At 32.1% G+C, this 27,043-nt stretch overlaps 1 protein-coding gene and 1 long non-coding RNA gene across 3 annotated transcripts in view; both read right to left on the bottom strand.

Annotated features, from left to right (window-relative positions):
* Nucleotides 1-369: 369 nt before the first annotated feature.
* Nucleotides 370-4,219, bottom strand: LOC134704959 (uncharacterized). The gene is made up of 3 exons (XR_010105448.1): nucleotides 4,120-4,219; nucleotides 3,429-3,503; nucleotides 370-883 (listed from the first exon to the last, which is right to left on the bottom strand). It is a non-coding gene; the product is annotated as an uncharacterized LOC134704959 (long non-coding RNA).
* Nucleotides 4,220-23,860: 19,641 nt separating this feature from the next.
* LOC134706689 (5-hydroxytryptamine receptor-like) overlaps nucleotides 23,861-27,043 on the bottom strand; it is a 57,723-nt gene continuing 54,540 nt past the window's right edge. For both annotated transcript variants that reach the window (XM_063565856.1, XM_063565857.1), the window contains one exon: nucleotides 23,861-26,147. In XM_063565856.1, coding sequence (XP_063421926.1) covers nucleotides 24,645-26,009 — 1,365 coding nt within the window. In that variant the 5' untranslated portion in view covers nucleotides 26,010-26,147 and the 3' untranslated portion in view covers nucleotides 23,861-24,644. The remainder of the gene's footprint in view (nucleotides 26,148-27,043) is intronic.

Here is a 27,043-nt window from a genome sequence, read left to right as displayed (position 1 = left end):
GAGATATATAAACACCGTTAGATGGTGACAAGGGAACGTCACAATCTAAAAATGGAGAATTAACGATAGGAAATGAAAAATCATATATTTTATCGGAATCTCCAAAGCGAACACAATTTTATCTTTTAAAAATTCAAGATATAGTATCAAAGCATGTCCAACTGACATAGTTTTTTTGCTTATTGCTACTAAAAAATGACCTAAAAGAGTTTGAACATATATATTCACATTCTGACTTTTTAAATGCCCAATTGATTAGGTGTGTATATTTATTCACATATAATAACGTGTTACATATGGATAATATAATTGATCTTCAATTACCTGGACAAATGTCCTTCTAAAATGTTACCAAGTGTTTAACTGCTTCCAGTGCATATATAAAATAGTCTTAATCATTTTTTGCCATAAAGTTATTATTCAATTTCCGCCAGTCATATAGTTAAATAAAGATGATCTATAGATTTATTTTGATTTTTCTATGCGAAAACATTGGATAGATGACAATCCTGATCAACAAATTATTATTCCTCAATATTTAATGTTTTAATATCCGTTTTCAACGGTTAATCTGCCATTAAAACCAGAAAAGAAACACTTTTATCGAACTCTGTGATATCACCTCGAATATCGCGTTCCATTAGTGTCCCGGATGAACAATTTACACTCCAGAAACTCCTCACAACATCTGAAACACTAAAGGAAATTGTCTGACGGATGAAATAAGAGATCCACAAGGTGACTTTATAAAACATTTGTCACACTTGACGCCGGCGTTTTTTATCTATTAAACTCAGATTAAGATTTATTGTACAGACATCCGGAACATATTCACTATTCGTAAACTTTCGGTCAATTGATTGTTAGGGTGTGCTTCAGCTATCTAAAAAGAATGAAATTAAATACAAATAAAATAGAATGGGTACATGAATTATCAATTCTTAGTGTTCTATAAATAATTGAGTATCTAATAATGCTTTGAGGAAAATATGCACTTTTAACTTTAGAGAAGGTTTAATGACCAAAATTGATTTTTAAGGAATGTCTAACCTAATTGTTTTGACATTTCTCGTGACATTCGATCACTTACCAAACTTGCACATACATTTTATCTTATGGAGACCCAAATGTTGTATTTCACCGTTTTGTCTTCATTGGATAATTTCTTTAAGGTCCCTTCTACGAAAGAACAGAAACAGTATCGTTTTGTGAGTTAATGACGCTAAATAAATTAGCAAATATGTTTTCAAAATCATTTTGTACATTGAGTACACTCTGAGAGGAGCGTAGCAAATCAGGTGTGGAATATAAAACATCCAAAAATACTAAAATGTTAGAGCTAGTTCAATAGTCATCAAAAGTACCAGGATTAAAATTTAGTACGCCAGACGCGCGTTTCGTCTACATAAGACTCATCAGTGACGCTCATATCAAAATATTTATAAAGCCAAACAAGTACAAAATTGAAGAGCATTGGGGATTCAAAATTCCAAAAAGTTGTATTAAATACGGCTAAGGTGATCTGTGCCTTATTTACCTCATGCTCAATATAAAATTGAGAATGGAAATGGGGAATATCTTTTTAAAAAAAATGACATTCGACATGTTAACTGACTATGCGGTATGGGCTTTGCTCATTGTTGAAGGCCGTACGGTGACCTATAGTTGTTAATGTTTGTGTCATTTTGGTCTTTTGTGGAAAGTTGTCTCATTGGCAATCATACCACATCTTCTTTTTTATATGTAATTTTCCAAGTTGCTTCCCATACGTCTTTAGATATTTCAATACAAACTAACAATAAAGTTAAGCGCAAAGGGTTCATGCCAAAGCATAATAATCTCATTTGTAAATTATTGATCAGCAATGATCTTCGACGTCGTACTTTTAAAATTCGATCGTCTCTGATGAATCTTACGTAGACAAAAACAGAGTTTGGTGTACACAACTTAATTTCAATTCAGGTATCTATGATGGGTTTGCTAACCTACCCAGGTTAACTTGTATTTTTAATTAAATTTTTAATAACTAATCGTTGTATAAGGTTTTAATTCTGAACATGTAATATGTTATTGTTATAACACGCGACTAATAGCGGTTTTTCAAAGTTTATATTAAAAATGGAAAATAAATGTAAAAAAGCTTTTTTTTTTAAAGAGCAACGACATCAATAATAAATGTTTTGCAAAGCATGTGACTCTATGTTATGGTTAGTCATGGATAATTTTATAGAAGATGACCATACATCTACAGTATTGTAGATTCTATATGATGAGACTGCAGTTCTCGTTTTATCTTTTCAAAATTATGTCAAATTACATAATTCAATTAATTTTCTGATATTCTGAATGATTATATAGACCGTCTACAATAACATATAGCTTTACTTCAGTGTTGTACAAACAAGTGTGATGATGTATTCATACTAGTAGTTAATAGTGACGTCTTTTAGTTTGAACTGTCGAAAATCCATTTGCTTATAAGATTTACATTATAAAGAGTGCAGTTAAATTTTTAGGAGCATATAATAATATACATATTTTCTATCAACAAAACCAAACGATTTCCTGTCAGCCTACGCTATTCATACACGTGGTTTATTATTTAAATTTGGTTTTGAAATATATATTATATGCATATTATCTTGACAATACAGTCTTCATTTGTGCATTTGAAATAAATATTGATTGTAAAGTTTTTGCATGTTATAAACCGTTCATATATAAATTTTATCCATCTTAACAATAGTAAAGATAATATATAGAAGTGTTGATATAATTTAATCATATAATCAATGCTGGCTTTTGTACAGCCGAGCATATAGATGGGACTATTTTCTATAAATCGTTAACGAATTACATCAAATGCATCTGTCCTGTTTATTAAATATAAGTTCTAAACATTACTTATTGAAAGATATTGTAAGAGACTTAGGTTCAAATGTCCTCGTCAAAGTTGACATTCAATGAATTTGTACTTTCTCAAAAGTTGCTGAGACAGGGCTATAAATCAACCAAATTAAGGTCATCACTCAAGAAATTTTACGGTCGCCATCATGAGCTGATAGACCATTATGACAAAAGTGTGTCAGAAATCATATCTGATATTCTTCCTCAATCATAATAACCTTCCATCATTACCGAACTGAACGGCGAAATAACACGACGGGTGCAGTATACGATGCAGGAAATGATTACCCTTCCGGGGCACCCGATTTCATTCCTGGTTTTTAGTGGAGTTCGTGTTGTTTTTTATTCATTATTTATAACTGTTGATGTAAATGTCCCTTGGTTTTGTGAGTCTTTGTTTGTGTGAGTGATAATACCACAAAAAGCTTCGGACATAAGCAAATGTTTGGAAACTTCTTTTTGTATCATTACTCTGTATATGGTATACATTGGCTGAATGAAAAAAACAAATGTATACATACGTGACACATGCGACATATCCTGGCTAATCCCAGTTTGTTTAGCTAGCTTGAAAGGGCACATGAGTCTATGTTTTCCTGGCGAACACAAAAAAGAAAAGAATTGTAAGTTGAAATTTGAACACTCCAGTGTAATATAATTGTTCATCATGCAGTGCACTGTACCCCTTCAACCTGGATGCTCTGGAGATATATAACACCGACAATGAACATCAGCTCATATCCCCTCTATAAATCACAAATAGCATGCTATATATAGATAAAATACCCTACATTACTACTCTCATTATGAAAACGGTGTTTCTAGCGAACATTTATTTCTAATGATTTAAAAGTATACTTTTTGATAATAAGATAACTTCCAAATAATCTAATTTTACAGGAAAATGTTATCAATTTGGTCCAGTTAATATACTATGGCTCATAAATTATTATTTTCACTTTCTAACACATCTGTTCTGTTGGTAGAAATGAGGTTTATGTCATGTTGTACAATACCGAGATAAAATCTGGTTTTAACGTTTTGAAGGACAAAAGTCTTTTAATTCAAGACACTCATATTTCTGTCTTGAGAACAGGTAGGTTAATGCTACAATTGACATTTTTGTTAACTATTTCAGATGATGGCACATATAACTGAATTACGTTTATGAACAAAGAGGAAATAGTGTAGAAATGATACCAAAGACAATACCTTCAAATCTATAGATCATCGTTTCGCCTTTTTATATAAAGAGTCGAGTAATCCATAATCCTCACAGTAAACCAAATGTGACAGCTTCAAAAGATAACGTTCTAATTTTAGTTAATATCATGGAAAGAAAAGCAATTATAACAGAATTACTCCTTTAAATCTGATTTTGGTAAGAATCTGGCACTACCAATTTAACGAGAAACTTTAGCTTTTATTTTAGCTCTTATAATTGAAATATGATTGAAATTAATGCCGTTGATATTCATCGCATGAAGTGTTTTTGCAGATGTAATGTGATTTTGACATCCTTGTTTAATAAAATTTATGTTTGAAATCCATTTATTAAAACATTAGACGCTAATCGGTTGTTTGCATCTTTTTGAACAAACAACAAATACTGCAATAAATTTTATTTTTGAAATGTCTTACATAATAAATCCTCAACTCCTCAAGCCTTGGAGCTTGTGGTGATTGTGTTCACTTTGAAATACAATTTTACCAAAAGTAAAACAGAACAAAATCACCTGTCTCCCTTGAATTTTCGTATCCAATTTGACGAGAAGAGCAAACAAATGTTATCGATTTAGAAAAGCACAGTTCAAATATTTTACTGTATTACTCACACGAATATGCATACTTCAAAATGCTGACGTTTGAAATTCTCCCGCCCATGTTTTATCCAAATATATGACCATCAAATTTTTAAAGGTTAGCGTTTAGTAATTTTCGACCCCAGAAATAGATTTCTTCTACTATACTTCCCAAAACCTTTTGGAATGTTATTTCCTCTATGCTTTTCAACGCTGTTTTTTTTTTTACCTTTGAACTTTTTGGATGTGAGCTTTTTTACACATGCGAACAAAGTGTCTATGATGAGTATATTCAGCAAGTAACAATCTATAACATACTAATTTAATTTCGGATGGATTATTGAAAAGGAATCTAGAGTTAATAATATATTCTACAATGATAAAACAAAATTAACAACTTCTTCCCACAAAGCTTTATTAACATATCCCAAAAGAACGTGTACTCGCTGTATTTTTAAAATAAAATAATTGTTTAGTTAAACAAGATTATCAAAAACTAGTAACGAATAAACCCGGTTCTATCTTACGAATGAACGAGAGGGATTACTTTTGCATAAAAGTGACTGACATGATCTTCATGCAAATAATAAAATTAACGGTACCAATTTTCTTGCACCAGATGCGCATTTCGACAATACATGTCTCTTCAGTGATGCTCGTGGCCAAAATATTTGAAATCCAAAGCTTATATAAAAGATGAAGAGCTATAATCCAAAAGGTCCAAAAAGTAAAGCCAAATCCGTGAAAGGAATCAGAGCTTTGCATGAGGGAGATACATTCCTTAATTTATAATAATTTCTAATATTTTGTAACAGCAAATTTTAATAACACAAAAAATCCGTATTTTCATGCCAGTACCGAAGTACTGGCTACTGGGCTGGTGATACCCTCGGGGACTAATAGTCCACCAGCAGAGGCATCGACCCAGTGGTAGTAATAAAATTAACGGTACCAATTTTCTTGCACTAGATGCGCATTTCGACAATACATGTCTCTTCAGTGATGCTCGTGGCCAAAATATTTGAAATCCAAAGCTTATATAAAAGATGAAGAGCTATAATCCAAAAGGTCCAAAAAGTAAAGCCAAATCCGTGAAAGGAATCAGAGCTTTGCATGAGGGAGATACATTCCTTAATTTATAATAATTTCTAATATTTAGTAACAGCAAATTTTAATAACACAAAAAAGCCGTATTTTCATGCCAGTACCGATGTACTGGCTACTGGGCTGGTGATACCCTCGGGGACTAATAGTCCACCAGCAGAGGCATCGACCCAGTGGTAGTAATAAAATTAACGGTACCAATTTTCTTGCACCAGATGCGCATTTCGACAATACATGTCTCTTCAGTGATGCTCGTGGCCAAAATATTTGAAATCCAAAGCTTATATAAAAGATGAAGAGCTATAATCCAAAAGGTCCAAATAGTAAAGCCAAATCCAAGGATGATCGTTGTTTTTCTTAGAATGTCTAGTACAAAGTCAGGAATGGCAGTTCTTATCTTATAGTTTGTTTCTGGGTGTGTTGTCTTTTTGTTGCACTTCAGTTTTTCTGTTATTTTGTTGTTTTTCTTATAGTTGATGTGTTTCCTTCGGTTTCCGTTTATAACCTGTTTTTGTTTTCTTTCAATCGATTTATGACTTTTGAATACCGTTCCAGAGGTGATAATTAACTGTTCATCTTTAGTCTCTTGCGAACAGGCATGCATTAATCCCTTATTCACTGTGAGAAAATCAAGACTTTACAAGCCTGTTTGTTAGAAATGAATATTTAACATGACTTCAGTCATAGATAAATTATGGCAGTAATGATGGTTCAAAACACATAGTCAATGATCAACTTGCAAAACACAAATGCAAAACTGTTGATAAAACCTCAAGACGAAGAATATTGCTTACAAGTGATCAAAAAATGTATTTGCATCTTATTATCATTTAGCGAGTGTAAGCATGAAATTGAAAGAAAACGTGTTAACATACATGTATATCTATTTGATGTTGCAAAAAGTAAAATCACAAAAATACTGAACTTAGAGGAAAATCAATTCGGAAAGTCCATAATCAAATGGCAAACAAGCCCAGACTGTGTCCCTTAAGACAAAGCCACATGCACAAAAGCAAGATTTAGACTGAATATACAAATATGTTTTGTCTTTTTTTAAGTAGACAGAAAAGGAACTTTTATTTTTCTAACAAAAAATCACTCACTTGAATTGTCTACAATGTGGTGCTTCACCTCCGATAAACAACAACTTATTGCCTTTCTGCGAAGTTACTTTTTGACAATGTCACATTACTCAGTTATATCTGCGGTTGTTGAACGAATATGATTGATTAATAGGAGGATAAGATATCGATAATTATCTAAATACAAAAACGATAATCAACAAGGAATAGGGTTATTTCAACAACAGGTTTTTCCGAAATAGATATAGATTCAAAAGTTTAATGTATGATGTAGCTTGTATTTTAAAATCGTTTTATATCTATTTCCCTTATGATAATATGTCGAGGCTTGATTTCGTTCCTAGAAAAACAAAATGATAAAATGTGTGAAGCTTTTAGCTTTATTTAATGAATCATGTACTGTATTATGAACTAGCAATAACAATTTAAAGTAATTAGATATTGTATTTTATAATCATCACTAATATATCCGTTCTCAAGAGCTTTAGCTACCATCTACAGTAACCAGCAATACTATTGTGCACCTTTTAAAGAATGGGATTCCCTCTAGTGTACAGCATAATACGTTTCTGTAAGTCACGCAATATTTCACGGAATTACAATAGGGTTAAATGGATTCTTAAATTGGCTCTTAAATTGGTAAATTGTTTAAAGTAGTTATCAGACAACATAATCATAACATAGCAGTTAGAATAATGGTTAACCTATTATACTTTTTGTAATATCATAGAGTAAAACTAAAATGTACTTTATAAAAAACTGTTTGACTAAGCAAGGGATATTAACGCTGTTGACTTCAAATCATGCGTGGTATTTTTTCCTAGTGGCTCTACCTGATTTTATTCTTGTATGAGACTTTTCTGATTCGTTGGTTAAGCTTGTTGTATAGTCTGTATACTTGTTAATCCAATCATTTTTGCGTTTGGTTAGAAGTAATCTCATTATCGGTATCGTATATAATACATGCAACATCGTGTCCCCCCGTTTTTAACAAATATATTTGTCTGTTTTTATAATTGATTAAAATCATAACACAATGTTGACTGCTTTACCCCTATTTTTGACATTGTTACCTATTATGTCTAATTGTTTTGTTCCTACATCGTTGTCAATCCATGGCAATGTACGCGACTGTCAAACAAGTGAGTGGTTTAGCTAGCTATATAAATAGGTTTGGTCCACCAGTTGTTATCTATTTGTTTAATGTACTGTGGTTATTTTACTTTTTATTCATTTGATCCCTAAAATTATCCATACAAGCATGGCAAAAACAGATACATTACCCTTTGGAAAGACTTCGCACTTATAACAAGTATTATATTGAAAGTGAAAGTTTTATAGGATTAAAAAGTATGTATTATTTTATTAGATTCATTTTAGTTTGACTAGTTCGACCAAAATAAATACGTCATCATTTGATATCGTAATTTGTCCTGACATGTCGGGTTAACAAATCTTGTAATGGTTTAAGCGATCGTACTTTTAAGACCAGACGTTAGTTATATTTACTTTATAGAATAAGGTTAATCTTTCAGAAGAAATGACAACAAAATACCATGTATGAATTCATTCTGTCAATTGTATAAATAGCTCTGACAAGGATCAACAATAATGCAAATTGCTTCGATATATTTTTTCTAGGGCTGAAGATTATTTTCATGTTATCATCATTGTGATCACTTGGGAAGCAAATTGAGTCATACTTTGCCTAGATATCAAAAGAATTTGCTAGTTCGGAATATTATTGAAATACTCCTCGTCTAGCGAAAAAAAAGGGACGAAAGATACCAGAGGTACAGTCAAACTCATAGATTGAAAACAATCTGACAACGCCATGGGCAAAAATAAAAATTCAAACAAACAATTAATAGTAAGAATGAACCAATATAAAAATTAAAGACTAAGCGACACGAACCCAACCAAAAACTGGTGGTGATATCAAGTGCTCTGGAAGGTTAAACAGATCCTGCACCATATGTGGACAAACTTCGACTGACAAACAAAATAACAACCACATTGATTTTAACGTCGCTATGGCATTTCAGGTTTACCGAAAACATGTGGAATTATTTTATTTGAATTTGCTAAAAACAAGATATTTTAAAAAACGAAAATGAAAGTCCGTTTCTGTGTGTGTTACATTTTAATGTTGTGGCGTTATTCTCCACTTATATTTAATGGGTTTCCCTCAGTTTTAGTCTGTTACCCCGATTTTGTTTTTTGTCCATGGATTTATGAGTTTTGAACAGCGGTATACTACTGTTGCCTTTATTTATAAAATAAAACTGGAAATCAACATCAAGTTAAGAAAACCTGCATTACTTCTTACTGCTTAATTTCGTGATGTTAGTAAGATAATTTTTTTAGTTTGTAATTTGAGGTTACTAACATGTTTTTCTTCTTAGTTGATTTTTTCATATTCAACCATATCTATTGTGCTTGAAATAGTTATCAAAGGTACCAGGATTACAATTTAATACGTCAAACGCGTGCTCCGTCTACACAAGACTCATCAATGACGCTCAGATCAAAATAGTTATAAAGCCGAACAAGTACAAAGTTGAAGAGCCATGAGGACCCAAAATTCCAAAAAGTGTTGCCAAATACGGCTAAGGTAATCTATTCCTGGGATAAGAAAATCTTTAGTTTTTCAAAAAATTCAAAGTTTTGTAACTGGAAATTTATATAAAAAAAAAAAATGACCAAATAATTGATATTCATGTCAACACCGAAGTGCTGAAAATATTGTGCATATTAATTTACCTTAAGAAATAAATTGCAAATATTTGATAGTATGACTAAACCTTTTCGTTCTTTGTAAACATGAGAGCTAAGCTTACTCCATGCATGCATGGACGAAGGCAACTAACTAATTGAGAATGAAAATGGGGAATGTGTCAAAGAGACAACAACCCGAAAAAAACAACAGCAGAAGGTCACCATCAGGTCTTCAATGTAGCGAGAAATTCCCGCACCCGGAGTCGTCCTTCAGCTGGCCCCTAAACAAATATATACTAGTTCAGTGATAATGAACGCCATACTAGCTTCCAAATTGTACACAAGAAAGTTTGATGTGTAACTCAATGCAAGCATGAATTATGTTAATGTTAGTTGCCTCCGTTCATGCATGCATGGACTAATGTGTTGTGTTAAACAAAGCAGACATGGACCAAGTTTGCTGTGTTAGTGCATGCAAGCATGGACCAAGTTAACGGTAGATGCCTTCGTCAATGCATGCATGGACTAAGTATGTTGTGTTAGTTCATGCAATCATGGACTTATTTAACGTTAGTTGCCTTCGTCCATGCAAGCATGCATGCAATAAGCTTATGTTAGGTTTACATAACATGAAAAGATTTAATCATAATATCAAGTGTGTGCAATTTATTTCTTAAGGTGAGTTATAATGTACAATATGTCTTTAAATCTTAAATAATTGGTTGAATATGAAAAAAATCAATTTTTAAGATTTTTTTTTTAGTTACTTCAAATTAAAAAATAATCAAATTTGACAATCATTTTACAATATAATGCTACTGAACATATCTATGTTATTTAGATTATTTTAACGTTCTTGTACTTTATCTGTTCACATTTTACTTTAAGATACATGTTCCACCTGCAAACCTTAAAAGAGCTAGTGCAAGAGTTCTCATTGCTCAAAAAGTGTAGCACTTTTCTCTGTTTGCACGAGAAATCGGATGTAACGTCCCCAATTGACAGGACATGCCGGCAAATGTATGTATCCCGAACAACCTAACAAACGCCCATTTTTTGCCAGAAATTTACTGCCAGTCAAAAGACGACAAATGATGACCATATGTCTATTCCCTAGTCACCCTTGGATTTTACTACCTTCGTTTTCTTGGCTCCTAAGAAATATGTTCGGCTTAGAAAACAGGGCAATATATATCCTGAAGGAGATTAGGGATAATGGGAATAATATTTGAATTAGATGTTCTCGAAACGTGTCACTTTGAGGATTTCGCGCATCGACATATATGTTAGCAAACAATTTAAGGGCCACTTGCTACGAGATATATAAAACATCTAAAATTATGATTTTTGTTTGGTTTGTATAAATAATGAAATTGCAAAAGATAGATGATAATGCGATTTTAGCAGCCAGTATGGTTCAATTTTGCCAAATTTAAAAGCGTAGACAAATTGATGATGAATTTTTCACCTGCAAGTGAGTAATTTGCCTTCATTGGATCTTTAAACGTGCGAACTTCGATTAAACTCCTTAGCTATAATAGAGGTGGATAACGCATGCATGCATATAACGTGTTCGACAATTTAAAGAAAAAGAATGTCAACATTGAAAGTAAAAAAAGGTAAATCATTTCAATGAATGATTCGATCCATAAAAAAATATACATCTATAGATACAAAGGATTATTAACATATTTTGTTAATCTATAATATGAAATTAAAAATACCAAAAAAAATCCAATTGCACGAGTTCTCTTTCTATTTACATCTCTATTTATGTTTATATCGCTTATATGACAATCGGAGGTCAAGTCGATAGTTAAGTAGATGGCATCTAGACTAACATACTCTCGAAAAGAGGCCATGCCCTGTAAATTGTTTTTATAGACTTATTATAATTTGGATAAATATTCGATACAAATCAGAATTAAGAAACTGAATGGTTTCATCAGTGCCCATACTACGTCAATCTTTAAAGACCCTAATGTTGCTAAACACCTATCCGACCTCCATTACAAATATGTTGTTGTCCCCGCAGATAAAGCCCAAAATAACATTAACTGCTTGATAAACGAATTAGGTATTGACAATTCACTTGGAAACTCAACATATACCCTCACGACACTTACCAAAGAGGAAATCCTGGATAATCATAGGTCTGTTCTATGGTCCTTTGGAATTTCAACCAAAGATGAAGAACTGGATCTTCCATCACTGTGTTGGATACCTAAACTACATAAGTGTCATTACAAACAACGGTATATTGCTGGGTCGTCCAAGTGCTCCACGAAACCTCTTTCTAAATTATTATACACCTATTGACTGGGTGTGAGGGTAATAGTAAGTTTGTTGTCCCTGAGGTACCAACTATTGCTCGAGGCAAAGCACAACCAGTCATTAGGTGTTGTATTATACTTAATAATACAGCTATTGAGTGCTTTTATATATAAAATATTTAATTTTCTAAAAGTGTATATATGTCATCTGAAAGAAAAGAAAAATGCCACATAACTTTACATGCACATGATGAACTATCTTTTTTTATAATTCGTTTTGTATTCATAAATATTTCATTAATTTTAATCAAGACTAGACATACTTGTTTTAAATCTCCGTGCTTAAAATAAATTCTAGCTAAAGTGCACCAAACGCAAATTCACTTTCAATATACGAAGAGCGAACCCACATTATGAATAAGGTACTATATTTTTTATCTTTAAAAAATTCCCGTGAAGATTTTCTTTCTCTTTCATAATTGCTTCTTGTAAGTGAAATTACAGATTACGCCGTTTACAATATTAGAGTTTGACGTTGCAAAGCATACGTAACCAAGCAGAGTAGTCAATGACATCATTATCGTCCAATGAAAAATAAGCATGAAAAAGTACGGGAAAGATGATTATGAAACTATAAACCGATGCAATAGTCTTTGAAACTATTGACTGGCAAATGGTTCTGTGGAATGAAATAGCACAACTATTTCATTACTTTTTATATAGAAAAAACATACTGAGGTATAATAATAACATATATTTTATCAGCAATCAAAGACGGGCTTCAAACTTATTGTGAAAGTGCCTATTCTAGAGGTAAATCAGATGTGGATACTTAAAATTCCAAAAGTCTTATAGAGTACATACAATCTAACTCTCTTTCATCTTGTAACAGTATTAAAACATTTGACTTTTCTACTCTTTACACAAGTATTCCACATTCCAAACTAAAAGACAAATTGAAAGAGTTAGTATTGCTTTGCTTCATAAAAAGGAATGGCCAACGTAGATACAAGTATCTTGTCTTAGGGAGGAATAAATCCTACTTTGTGATGGATCACTCTGATTCAAACAAAAAAAACTCTGAAACTGATATTATCAAGATGCTTGGTTTTTGTATTGACAACATATTTGTTACGTTCGGAGGACATGTTTTTCAACAGACTGTCGGCATTCCAATGGGAACAAACTGTGTCCCTCTAGTTGCCGACTTGTTTCTTTATTATTATGAGGCTGACTTTATGCAGGAACTTCTTAGGAAGAAAGATAAGAAGTTAACAATATCCTTTAACTCTACTTTTTGCTATATAGATGATGTTCTGTCATTAATAATTCAGAATTTGGTGACCATGTGGAACATCTATCCCATTGAACTAGCGATAATGGAAACTACAGATACAGTAAAGTCGGCCACATATCTTGACTTACATCTAGAAACTGACAATGAGAATCTGTTGAAAACAAAACTTTACGACAAAAGAGATGATTACAGCTTTCCAATTGTGAACTTTCCATTTCTAAGTTGCAACATTCCAGCAGCACCTGCATACGGGGTATATATCTCCAAATTTGATACGATATTCCCGTGCTTGCATTTCCTAACATGATTTTCTCGAAAAAGGGTTGAAGCTATTAAACTAAGAGTTCCAAATGGTGAAGTTGAAATTATCCCTTCGTAAATTTTAAGGACGCCATCACGAGTTGGTTGACCGTTATGGAATAACCGTTTCACAAATGATATCGGATATTTTCCTTACGTCGTAACTGCAATCCCCTTCCCTTTCATGTATGTGACCTACCGAATTAGACTATTTACCGGAAGTGTTATCACATAAGCAACACGACGGGTGCCACATATGGAGCAGGATCTGCTTACCCTTCCGTAGCACCTGAGGTCATCCCTAGTTTTTGGTGTGGTTCGTGTTGTTTATTCTTTAGTTTTCTATGTTGTGTCATGTGTGATATTGTTTTTCTGTTTGTCTTTTTCTTTTTTAGCCATGGCGTTGTCAATTTGTTTTAGATTTATGAGTTTGACTGTCCTTTTGATATCTTTCGTCCCTCTTTTACATTGTTATTAATCAAATAAGAGAATTTGAGTCAAATTAGTGAACATGAATTTGACCGCATAGTGCCCTTTTAAACTAAGACAAAGACTAACATAAGGAATGTTTTTAATGTCAGAATCAAAGATTTTTGCAAGAAGGTAAGAATAATAAACTTTGGAGATGTTTCTTTGAAAAAAGGTAACAGCATACGGTTTATTCCTTGAATGCCAACATCCTTTGATCTACCGACAATTTACCTGTAAAATTATGTTGGCGTTCGAGGAATAGGTGCAAGTAGTTATCACAACAAAAGTGCATGCTTATTAAAACAATTATACTAATTAAACATAAACTTTGAGGTAAATTTTAAGTAGCTAAATCACATTCATGTTTGTAAAGTTGTTGAAAATCATTTTTTGTTATAACTGCTTAAACCAGTATCTCTTCTCTAAAAATAAAACTTAGAAATTTATTGCATTACAAAGTCTTTGGACTTGGATATTTTTTTCCAATATTTCTATAGTTGTGTTTGCTGTCATATCCTCATGCTGAATTTCTCGAAACTTTGTATGAATGTTAGATTACTATGTTTTATTTTGTTCAGTTGTTCAGGATATTTTTCTTGGGTATAACATTACACCCTTTTTTATTTATTGTAAGTCATTTATAATATATTGTTCAGGTGTTTGTTATGTTTGTTATGTTGGCAATTCATCAGAATTCTTGTTACCCTATTTTATGGACTTGAAATTGTGTAGAGTTATATGGAGGATATTCTTATTCTTTTTATACGACCGCAAATTTTGAAAAAAATTTCGTCGTATATTGCTATCACGTTGGCGTCGTCGTCTGCGTCGTCGTCGTCGTCGTCGTCGTCGTCCGAATACTTTTAGTTTTCGCACTCTAACTTTTGTAAAAGTGAATAGAAATCTATGAAATTTTAACAAAAGGTTTATGACCATAAAAGGAAGGTTGGTATTGATTTTGGGAGTTTTGGTCCCAACATTTAAGGAATTAGGGGCCAAAAAGGGCCCAAATAAGCATTTTCTTGGTTTTCGCACTATAACTTTAGTTTAAGTTAATAGAAATCTATGAAATTTTGACACAAGGTTTATGACCACAAAAGAAAGGTTGGGATTGATTTTGGGAGTTTTGGTTTCAACAGTTTAGGAATAAGGGGCCAAAAGAGGGCCCAAATAAGCATTATTCTTGGTTTTCGCACAATAACTTAAGTTTAAGTAAATAGAAATCAATGAAATTTAAACACAATGTTTATGACCACAAAAGGAAGATTGGTATTGATTTTCGGAGTTTAGGTCCCAACAGTTTAGGAATTAGGGGCCAAAAAAGGACCCAAATAGGCATTTTTCTTGGTTTTAGCACCATAACGTTAGTATAAGTAAATAGAAATCTATGAAATTTAAACACAAGGTTAATGACCATAAAAGGAAGGTTGGTATTGATTTTGGGAGTTTTGGTCCCAACAGTTTAGGAAAAAGGGGCCCAAAGGGTCCAAAATTAAACTTTGTTTGATTTCATCAAAATTGAATAATTGGGGTTCTTTGATATACCGAATCTAACTGTGTATGTAGATTCTTAACTTTTGGTCCCGTTTTCAAATTGGTCTACATAAGGTCCAAAGGGTCCAAAATTAAACTTAGTTTGATTTTGACAAAAAAATGATTCGGTTGGGTTCTTTGATATGTTGAATCTAAAAATGTACTTAGATTCTTGATTATTGGCCCAGTTTTCAAGTTGGTCCAAATCTGGGTCCAAAATTAAACTTTATTTGATTTCATCAAAAATTGAATAAATGGGGTTCTTTGATATGCTAAATCTAACTGTGTATGTAGATTCTTCATTTTTGGTCCTGTTTTCAAATTGGCCTATATTAAGGTCCAAAGGGTCCAAAATTAAACTAAGTTTGATTTTAACAAAAAATAAATTCTTGGGCCTCTTTGCTATGCTGAATCTAAACATGTACTTAGATTTTTGATTATGGGCCCAGTTTTCAAGTTGGTCCAAATCAGGATCTAAATTTATTATATTAAGTATTGTGCAATAGCAAGTCTTTTCAATTGCACAGTATTGTGCAATGGCAAGAAATATCTAATTTCACAATATTGTGAAATAGCAAATTTTGTTTTAATTAGAGTTATCGTTCTTTGTCCAGAATATAAGCAAGAAATATCTAATGGCACATTATTGTGCAATAGCAAGATTTTTTTTTAATTGGAGTTATCTTTCTTTGTCCAGAATCAACTTAAATCTTGTTATATACAATATACAATGTATATTTACTTTTTACTACCAACTGATAAATTTAAATAATCTTTACCATTCAGTGAGAACAAGCAGTTTTTTTTACATCTTAATATTTTATGATGTATTTAAATGAGTATTTATTGTTGCAAACTCCATTAGAATATTTTAATTGAGATTAGTTTTGGAATAATGGAAAGGGGGATGTGATTAAAAAATTGGGTTCAATTTTTCTCATTTGAAATTTCATAAATAAAAAGAAAATTTCTTCAAACATTTTTTTGAGAGGATTAATATTCAACAGCATAGTGAATTGCTCTAAGAGAAAACAAAAAATTTAAGTTCATTAGAACACATTCATTCTGTGTCAGAAACGTATGCTGTGTCAACTATTTAATCACAATCCAAATTTAGAGCTGAATCCAGCTTGAATGTTGTGTCCATACTTGCCCCAACCGTTCAGGGTTCAACCTCTGCGGTCGTATAAAGCTACGCCCTGCGGAGCATCTGGTTCATAGCATAAAAAGATGAAAATTTTGAACAGTATTTATTTGTTTGTAGACAGAGAACGATGACCTATAGTTGTTTATTTCTGTGTCATTTTGGTCTCTTGTGGAGAGTTGTCTCATTGGCAATCATACCACATCTTCTATTTTTTATATACAGAAAACAATGCATATAACATAAGTAAGCATATAAGAAGATTGACAAAAAAGCACAAATCTTCATATGTGATCTGATAATTATTGTTGAATATTATATACAAGCAATTTCCACATTTAAGAGTCTACTACAAGTGTAAAGTTTAACTTATTGGGAAAAATTCATATAATAAGTAGTTCATACTAACTAATAAAATATTTAAAATGATATGGATTTTAATAAATATTTAATATCCTTTTTAGTTTGAAATAATTGTATTTAACTCGATTTTCTAATTTTTTTATACGACCGCAAATTTTGAAAAAAATTTCGTCGTATATTGCTATCACGTTGGCGTCGTCTTCGTCGTCCGAATACTTTTAGTTTTCGCACTCTAACTTTTGTAAAAGTGAATAGAAATCTATGAAATTTTACCACAAGGTTTATGACCACAAAAAGAAGGTTGGTATTGATTTTTGGAGTTTTGGTCCCAACATTTTAGGAATTAGGGGCCAAAAAGGGCCCAAATAAGCATTTTCGTGGTTTTCGCACTTTAACTTTAGTTTAAGTTAATAGAAATCTATGAAATTTTGACGCAAGGTTTATGACCACAAAAGGAAGGTTGGTATTGATTTTGGGAGTTAAGGTACCAACAGTTTAGGAATTAGGGGCCAAAAAGGGACCCAAATAAGCATTTTCCTTGGATTTCGCACCATAAAGTTAGTAAAAGTAAATAGAAATCTATGAAGTTTTAACACAAGGTTTATGACCATAAAAGGAAGGTTGGTATTGATTTTGGGAGCTTTGGTCCCAACAAAATAAGGGGCCCAAAGGATCCAAAATTAAACTTTGTTTGATTTCATCAAAATTGAATAATTGGGGTTCTTTGATATGCCGAATCTAACTGTGTATGTAGATTCTTAACTTTTGGTCCCGTTTTCAAATTGGTCCACATTAAGGTCCAAAGGGTCCAAAATTAAACTTAGTTTGATTTTGACAAAAAATGAATAAATGGGGTTCTTTGATATGCCAAATCTAACTGTGTATGTAGATTCTTCATTTTTGGTCCTGTTTTCAGATTGGTCTACATTAAAGTCCAAAGGGTCAAAAATTAAACTTAGTTTGATTTTAACAAAAATTGAAATCTTGGGGTTCTTTGATATGCTGAATCCAAACATGTTCTTAGATTTTTGATTATGGGCCCAGTTTTCAAGTTGGTCCAAATCAGGATCTAAAATTATTATATTAAGTATTGTGCAATAGCAAGTCTTTTCAATTGCACAGTATTGTGCAATGGCAAGAAATATCTAATTGCACAATATTGTGAAATAGCATTTTTTTTTTAAATTAGAGTTATCTTTCTTTGTCCAGAATAGTAAGCAAGAAATATCTTATTGCACAATATTGTGCAATAGTAAGATTTTTTTTTAATTGGAGTTATCTTTCTTTGTCCAGAATCAACTTAAATCTTTGTTATATACAATATACAATGTATATTCACTTTTTACCACCAACTGATAAATTAAAATAATCTTTACCATTCAGTGATAACAAGCAGTTTTTTTACATCTTAATATTTTATGATGTATTTAAATGAGTAGTTATTGTTGCAAACTCCATTAGAAATTTTAATTGAGATTAGTTTTGGAATAAGGGAAAGGGGGATGTGATTAAAAAAATTGGGTTCATTTTTTCTCATTTGAAATTTCATAAATAAAAAGAAAATTTCTTCAAACATTTTTTTGAGAGGATTAATATTCAACAGCATAGTGAATTGCTCTAAGAGAAAATAAAAATTTTAAGTTCATTAGAACACATTCATTCTGTGTCAGAAACCTTTGCTGTGTCAACTATTTAATCACAATCCAAATTTAGAGCTGAATCCAGCTTGAATGTTGTGTCCATACTTGCCCCAACCGTTCAGGGTTCAACCTCTGCGGTCGTATAAAGCTACGCCCTGCGGAGCATCTGGTTAAAACATGTCTTGTGTTAATAAACCTTTGCATTCCTAAATTATTATTTTTTAATAAAAAGTAATAAAAAATGTTTTTATTTTCTTTATTATTTTCTGATAATTCATGATGATTTTAACCTCAAAATTTACCTTCTTCTTATCAAAAAGTGATAAAATGTTGCAATTTTATAAATTTCTCTAATTATTTTTTACATTTAAATACTTATAAAATGATTTAAATATAGTTATAAAAACACCTATTGTTCTTATATAAACATCTATTGAAATATTTTTGTTGGCGTTCCAGGAATAGGTAACATATAAAATGTTGGCATTCGAGGAAGACACCCAGCATACAAAGAGAACGTGTCAAAACATAAAAAAGAAAACATGTCACACCCTACAATTGCTGTCGATTCTCAATATATGACACTGTTATGATTGCCTTAAAGTGATCTGTGTTTGTATGTGTATACAAATAACACGGTAACATATGTTTACTTTGTTTGAAATAATAAACTCCAAGCGATCATTTACTTTGTTTCTAATAATAATACATTGTTATTAATTGTTAGCATTCCAGTGAAAAGACAGATGCGACTGGTAATTCCTGCAAGCTTAATTGGCATAAATCCACTGAAGGTCGATAAGCTCGTTACAAGTTGACCAAATGTTCCGAATGAATGTTATCTACCGAGTGTTTGATTGCAGGGCTAAGGTTATTTCAATTTGTATCAGATGTCACAAATATATAGTTAAGTATACTTTGATCCTGATTAATGCTACATTTATCCACAGAGCGTAAACATTTTTTGCTAGAGAAACGATTTTCATCCTGAGAAAGCATAATTAGAACATAAATTCAATGCTTAAGTTCAGCCTTATGTCTTCATTCATATTCTTTCTGCTTTGTGACAACTTTCATATTAAAATCAACTATAAAATATATATCTACAATATGTTACAAATTCAGAAGACATTGAAATCGTATATATTTTTACATTTACACGTTACAAAATAAAATGCTCGTTTCATTTTAAAGTTATATGTAACAAACAAAAAACACAAATAGATTTATAGTTTGTATATACATATACATATAATTATTTCTATGACTGCATCTTGTATTAATTTGCAGGATCCTTTACAATAGATGAATTATCTGATCTGTTTCGATCTGCTTCATGCCTTATATCGTATTGTGTTTTATGTTTGATTTCATATTATATATGTATATGAACTATATCAAAATTAAAGGATATGTTCAAATATATCTTGAATTAGGTTGGGCGACGTATAGTATTGAATAAGGGTGTGAGCTTGGAGTTTTTTTGTTTTTTTTTCATTTAAAAGTACCAAGTGTTATTATAAATATATCAGATTTATCCTGGAAAACAACCTTTTTTATATTTGATTCAAATTACTACAGGAAAAATCTTTAACATTTATTTGGACTTCTGTATTATAAACATACGCTAATGATGCAATATGATACACTGGAATAGTATCCTAATGATAATGTGCTAGACAAAGTTTAAAAATAAATATAGATAATGATATCTTGTGAACATTTGAATGATGTTATTTGGAAAATGTACTGACTTTCAAATACAAGGTACCAAAATAATGCCTTATCATTCTGGTGTCATCGAAAAACTGTCAAATCATAACGAACAAAAGAATTATAAGCAAAGTCAGAGTTATGTAAAACATACTTTCGACTGCAACTGATCGCAAGTTATTATTAAACGTTTCTGCAAACTGACAGAAGATTCAAATTGGAAATTAAAAACCAAGAGTCAAAAAGAAAACGACCAGTCAGCCAAAATGAGGGAAAATGACGAAAGGACAAACGATCTTCACTGTAATACAGAGGGGAAAAGATTGAGCATCAATAATCCTGTTCCATGTGTGGATTTCTTCGTGTAGGTCTTTACAAGAACACGTTCTGTGATCAGTCAAGTTTGGAGGTGTTGATATTTAGAAAAACAGGATTGCTTATACGACCCACTTTATAAGAAAAATCATTTAGTTATTAAATCACCCCGGTATTAGGCAGCAACTCAATATTTTTGAAAATTACGAATGACTTAAACCCAAGCTCTGGGTATCGTATTCACTAGTAAATATATACTCCATTTGGAGGTGCTGCTAGAATGATGCTACCAAGAAATGGAATATTCACAATTAAAGAGTTGAAATCACCTCTTGAATCCTTCAAAACCGACCTCGGTGTCAATTTCAATATGTAAGTTACGATATAAGGTACATTAACTGTATCCTTGGTGTCCTTTATTACAATTTCAAAAGATAGCTGCATTTAACATATTCAACAAACTTTTAAGTAGTTTTCAGTGAGTAGGAACCATATTTATAGAGGAAGGGGAAATGGATGGAAAATTCTATCTATATTTCCTTCTTTGTGAAAAGCTCCTGTACAAAATATATAAAAATAAATAAAAGAACATGTCGACAATAAGTTTGTTCCATTCAAATGAAATAAAGATGTGTTTATACTGGTTATCTTTATGTCCGCGCAGAAAAAGCATACACCCTTTTTTGCATGGGTTTAACTGCCGGATTTGAGGAGACAATATTGTATAACCTAGTAGATCCTTGAGGTTTAGTCAGTAGCGGAGTCTTCCTAAGTGCCATTTATAATCTTTCAAAGTTTTTATCAAGAATAAATTCAAAACAAGTCTTATTCGACATGATTAAGGAAGATGATATTACATGTAAAACCATTGTTTTGCTTGAAGTAGTAGTCGATTATGAAACTAAAGACGGAGAACAAATGTATTCATAGCTCGAGAGTATTTTCCATAAACTTAACTTTACAATTTGTATCTAGAATAAGTGTTGTATCTGTCTGCATTTCATGCTGACGCTTTCATTTTGTCTTCGTTCATCTTAATCTCTGGGTTTTTTTTTTGTATTTATGATACTTTGTGTTTTATCTGTAAATACCTTTATAACTTTGTGGTGTTTTTTTTAGGTCTAAGTAAAAAAGTTCTTTATTTTGTAATATTCATATAGTCTCTAGACAGTTAAAATGTAAAATTTATTAAAAATTCGATTCATTTAAAGCATGTTCATGTCATAGCATAATAATTCATTGTGCATTTATATGATCAAATGCGACGGTGAAGAATTTGTTTACTTTTTACTTCCTTCTTGTAAGACGTAATTATTGTAGTCACGTCATTCCTAAACTTTAACATTTTGAAATGTCTGATGTTCACTTGCATTTGTGGAGCTTTGAGATTGAACTATATATCTTAGCGCTATTGGTGCGAGAACATTTGCTCTATTATAGAATGTGCAATTAATGTCGGATAAAAGTTATTATAAGACGATAAACCAAGTCCTTCGGGAAATGTCATTACATAGAATGCATTAAAGCGCCACAGTTGATAGATGGCGCCATTAAATCCTGTTAATGGGAGGTAATCGAGTAGAACCTTAACATGTAATTTAGAATATTTCATCCGGCATTTTGTATCTTTTGCACAATAAATGATGAGCGAGTTCGGTTCAGTAGTAATAGCTTTATTATAAGATTTTCAACGAAGAGTTAGGTGTTCGGAAACTCACTGGGACTAAAAGTATACCGTCGAAGCGTAAACGACAAATAATGTACAGTGTGGTGAATACAATTTCCAAGAAGATCATATCATGTCAACAGATTATGGGGTATGAGTTTTAAGCATGGTAAATGCTAAATATCGATTTATCTTATAGGTACTGTTGTTGTCGTTCCGGGTCTATGATACACTATAGTGACTTTAATATCTACTTGTTGAAATTGGTATGTCATAGACATTTTTTGTCCGATTCAAGAGTCACTGATGAGTCTTTAGTATAAGAAACGCGCGTCTGGCGTTTAAAATTTTACTATTGGTATCTGTGACGAGTGTTTTACCCTTACTTCCAGGAACAACAGTTATTTTTATTTAGAGATCGATTTTTACTTTTAAGTGTTTTTGGAAAGTAGCTTTCTATGCTGTACCGTCCAATTTCGAAAGCAAAATCAGTTCAATCGACTATTAACATTCATTCAGATGATTAGTATAAAAGTTTTTGCAGGATTTGCACACAGGGTGTCCCTATTGGGACATGAAATTTGAACTATTCGGAGTACTTCAGGTCATGTTTTTATTGCTCAATTTTTAATTTTCTGAGTAGGCACAAATTTGTTTGTATTTACGTCCTTTTCTTTGGCCCATGTGTTGTGTGTCTTTTTAAGTGTTTGCGTGTTCTTATGTGTTTTTGCACCTTTTTTTTAATTGAGTTGTAAAAAAATGTTCACACACGTTTATGATAGCTCTATCAATCTCCTACAACAAATGTATCTGAATGGTGGTAGATCGAGATATATTTTGCCGTCAAAATTGTTATATTGTGTTTTAAAATTTGACCACGAAAGATACTACGTATAAATAAAAATTATATATAAAAGTGGTTTGTTTTTGTGCCAGTCTGTGTCTGTATCAAAGATGAATATTACACAGTTTTTTTTATGATTAATTATATTTGTCTCGCACGGATAAAATAATTATATGGACATATAGCCTATTCTTCTCAACGTTGTGTTTCAAACTCTGTATTTTGGCATCATTACACCAGTGGAATTCTTAAATAACGGATTGCTTCTGTTTGGCTCTCAAGGTACATTTCGGTGTAGCATGTTTGCATCATTGCTTGTGTATATCTTTTCTGGATATTGATACACTATATGACTTTATATTTGATATTCTGGTGTATTGTAAAAAGTAAAATCACAAAAATACTGAACTCCAAGGAAAATCCAAAACGGAAGGTCTGTAATCAAATGGCAAAATCATAAGCTTAAACACATCAAACAAATGTACAACTGTCATAGTACAGGCGTTTTCTTGTGTAGAAAAAAAATACTAAACTCCAAGGAAAATTCAAAACGGAAGGTACAGGCATTTTCTTGTGTAGAAAAATGGTGGATTAAACCTGGTTTTATAGCTAGAAAATAAAAGCTAGCATATAAGATCATATTAATACCAGTGCATGTAAGATTATAAAGGTAAGAATCACAAGCAGAAACGTCGTACGTGTTTTATTCACTTTTAGTGCATCATTGTATGTACATTTTTATTGTTTGAGTGTCCGTGTTCAACACGGTTTACATACTTACATTTTGATTCTATTTGAAACGAGTACAAATTTGATTCAATAAATATTGCACCATTAAATATACAACATCTTTTATGAATATCACTGTGTCCGTCTAGAAATTCCAATGTTTCTCATACTAGTATTTGATGTTTACAGTATACAAATATATTGTCAGGCAATTAATTGGTAGACTTTGGTACAAAGTAACTTTAATACATGATATGAATAATAAAATCTTATTACAATAAGGTATGCGGTTTTTTTTCAATTCAAAAATATTACTGTTCAAAACGATTTTATCATTTCAGAGCCAAAATATGTTTCTTGAAATCTAATTGTGTTTACTTAAGAAATGTAAAGTGGAAGAAATAAAAGCTATCTATGAACAAAAATTGACAATTGTGCATGTTTGAAGAACTTATGTTGTGATTGAATGTTCTGGAATTTCTATACGGACTGTGTAAGCAAGGATAATTTTCTACACACTGGAATGCTTCATTTTACATATATCGTAACAGTTCTGAGTAAAAATATCACACTTTTGTTTCCCATAAGTTAGAAAAATAGTCATATATTTATAACAGGAAAGTAACATATTTGAAAAGCCTATAAAAATCACTTAAAGATTAGTATTGAGTATAAAAAGGGGGATTTGAATCTTAGTTAAGGCTTTTTCTCACTGACAATCTATCCATTATTTTGGTGTTTATCTATCTTAATCGTCGTTTCCGTTTGAAAAACAACTTGTTGAAAGCATTTCGGAAAGAAGGATTAAATACTGTATAAATAATTGGATTCAATAAGCTATTAAAATATCCCAGCCATAGAAATATACTAAACACTTCTGGTGGAATATTACATAAGTCACCACAAAAGGGAGCAGTGAAAGCAATAATGAAAAATGGAAGCCAGCAGGCGATAAACGCACCAGTAATAATTCCAAGAACCCGTGCTGCCTTGCGTTCCCGTTTCATTTCAAGTTTTGCTTTTCTCATTTTCTCTTTAGTTTCTTTTAATTTGATTTCTTTACTGCAGTTATTGTTTTCTGAAGATGTTTTCGGATTTAGTGGTTTGTTAAACGAATACACATTTGTCGGCACTGTTAAGTATTTCAGTTGAGAATCGGATATGTTTCCATTCCCGTTTAGCTGATAATCGGAAGGAACAGTTTCAGTGTTTTCAAATTCAGGTCCATTTATACAAGACCCGTTATATACAGTGAAGCCATCTTGACTGACGTCACTTCCGGATGAGTTATGATGTGTAGTGACGTCAGCATTTGTAATAGTCTGACATGGAATTGGTCTGGCGTTACTACCACTACTACTAAAATGCTTTTTACGAATCCTCGATCTTGCAGCTGTGTATATTTTATAATTTAAAACTAACATGAGTATCATAGGACAATAAAAAGCGCCAACAGTGGAAAGTACAGTATATGCGTAATCTTGACTGATCAAACAATTCCCAACAGTTTCGGGGTTATTCTCTTCTTTTTTCCATCCAAATAGAGGTGTGATAGAAATTAAGACAGATACAATCCAAACTATAACAATCATTATTAGTATTTGTTTTGCACAACGCCTTCGAATATAGTCAATGTTTGATACAGCCCAGAACCGATCCAACGAAATTGCAACAAGATGCAATATAGATGCCGTACAACAAAGAACGTCAAAAGATACCCACATATCACATAGTTCTGAGCCGAGGTACCAGAACACACTAACCTGGTTGACGACACTTATCGGCATAACTAAAACGGCTACCATTAAATCGGTAACTGCTAAGGACAAAATTAAATAGTTTGACACTCCTTGCAGACTGCGTTCTAAAACGATAGCAGCAATCACAAAAACGTTTCCAAGTATCGTCGAGAGTATCATACATCCGAGAATTATAACAATAACCACCATATAACTTGTTTCGTATCTTGGAACATACGAAAATGTTTGAGTCGACGTGTTTTCCGTCGAGTTCCATATTTGAGTTGAATTTTCGAATAAAAAACTAAAACTTGGTTTAGTTACGATAATATTTGCATTGTAAACTCCTACAGACACATTGTTTGTCATCGTGCGCTCAAAATGGTTAATAACTCATTTTATCACACATTTGTTCATATAGATTTTTGTACAAATTTTTCAATTTGTCTTAAAACATCTGCTCTGATCACAGTTATTCACTTAACGTTATCTTCATGTTTGCTGAACCTGTAAAGTAAAAGAAATAATTAGAACATCTCCAACAACAAAATAAACAAACAATAAAGACTGTCAATTGTGTTGACATTTTATATTATTGAATGGTGAAAATGTTTTTACCGAAGTCTAAAAACATTTGACTTACAAGACGCTCAAATGTGGACAGAGATGATAAAGACAATCGAGGTTCGATTTGAGGTCGAGTCTCAAAGTAAACATACAAACGAGGTTCGATTAGAGGTCGAGTCTCAAAGTAAACATACAAACGAGGTTCGATTAGAGGTCGAGTCTCAAAGTAAACATACAAACGTCAAGCAAACGAGGTTCGATTGGAGGTCGAGTCTTAAAGTAAACATACAAACGAGGTTCGATTGGAGGTCGAGTCTCAAAGTAAACATACAAACGAGGTTCGATTAGAGGTCGAGTCTCAAAGTAAACATACAAACGAGGTTCGATTAGAGGTCGAGTCTCAAAGTAAACATACAAACGAGGTTCGATTAGAGGTCGAGTCTCAAAGTAAACATACAAACGAGGTTCGATTAGAGGTCGAGTCTCAAAGTAAACATACAAACGAGGTTCGATTAGAGGTCGAGTCTCAAAGTAAACATACAAACGAGGTTCGATTAGAGGTCGAGTCTCAAAGTAAACATGCAAACGAGGTTCGATTAGAGGTCGAGTCTCAAAGTAAACATACAAACGTCAGGTTCGATTGGAGGTCGAGTCTCAAAGTAAACACACAAACGTCAGGTTCGATTGGAGGTCGAGTCTCAAAGTAAACATACAAACGTCAAGCAACCAAACCAATGTTTATTGTAGCAAGTGGAGTTTTTCAATTATAATACAGTTTTTAAGAAGAGTTATAAAACTGTCGCCTGTCCGTTCCGGTTATTTTTTCAGCATGGTTG

Source organism: Mytilus trossulus, chromosome 2 (assembly GCF_036588685.1).
Source record: "Mytilus trossulus isolate FHL-02 chromosome 2, PNRI_Mtr1.1.1.hap1, whole genome shotgun sequence".
Lineage (NCBI taxonomy): Eukaryota > Metazoa > Mollusca > Bivalvia > Mytilida > Mytilidae > Mytilus > Mytilus trossulus.
The sequence above is the reverse complement of the archived record's forward strand: the minus strand, read 5'-3'. Positions and strand labels throughout refer to the sequence as shown.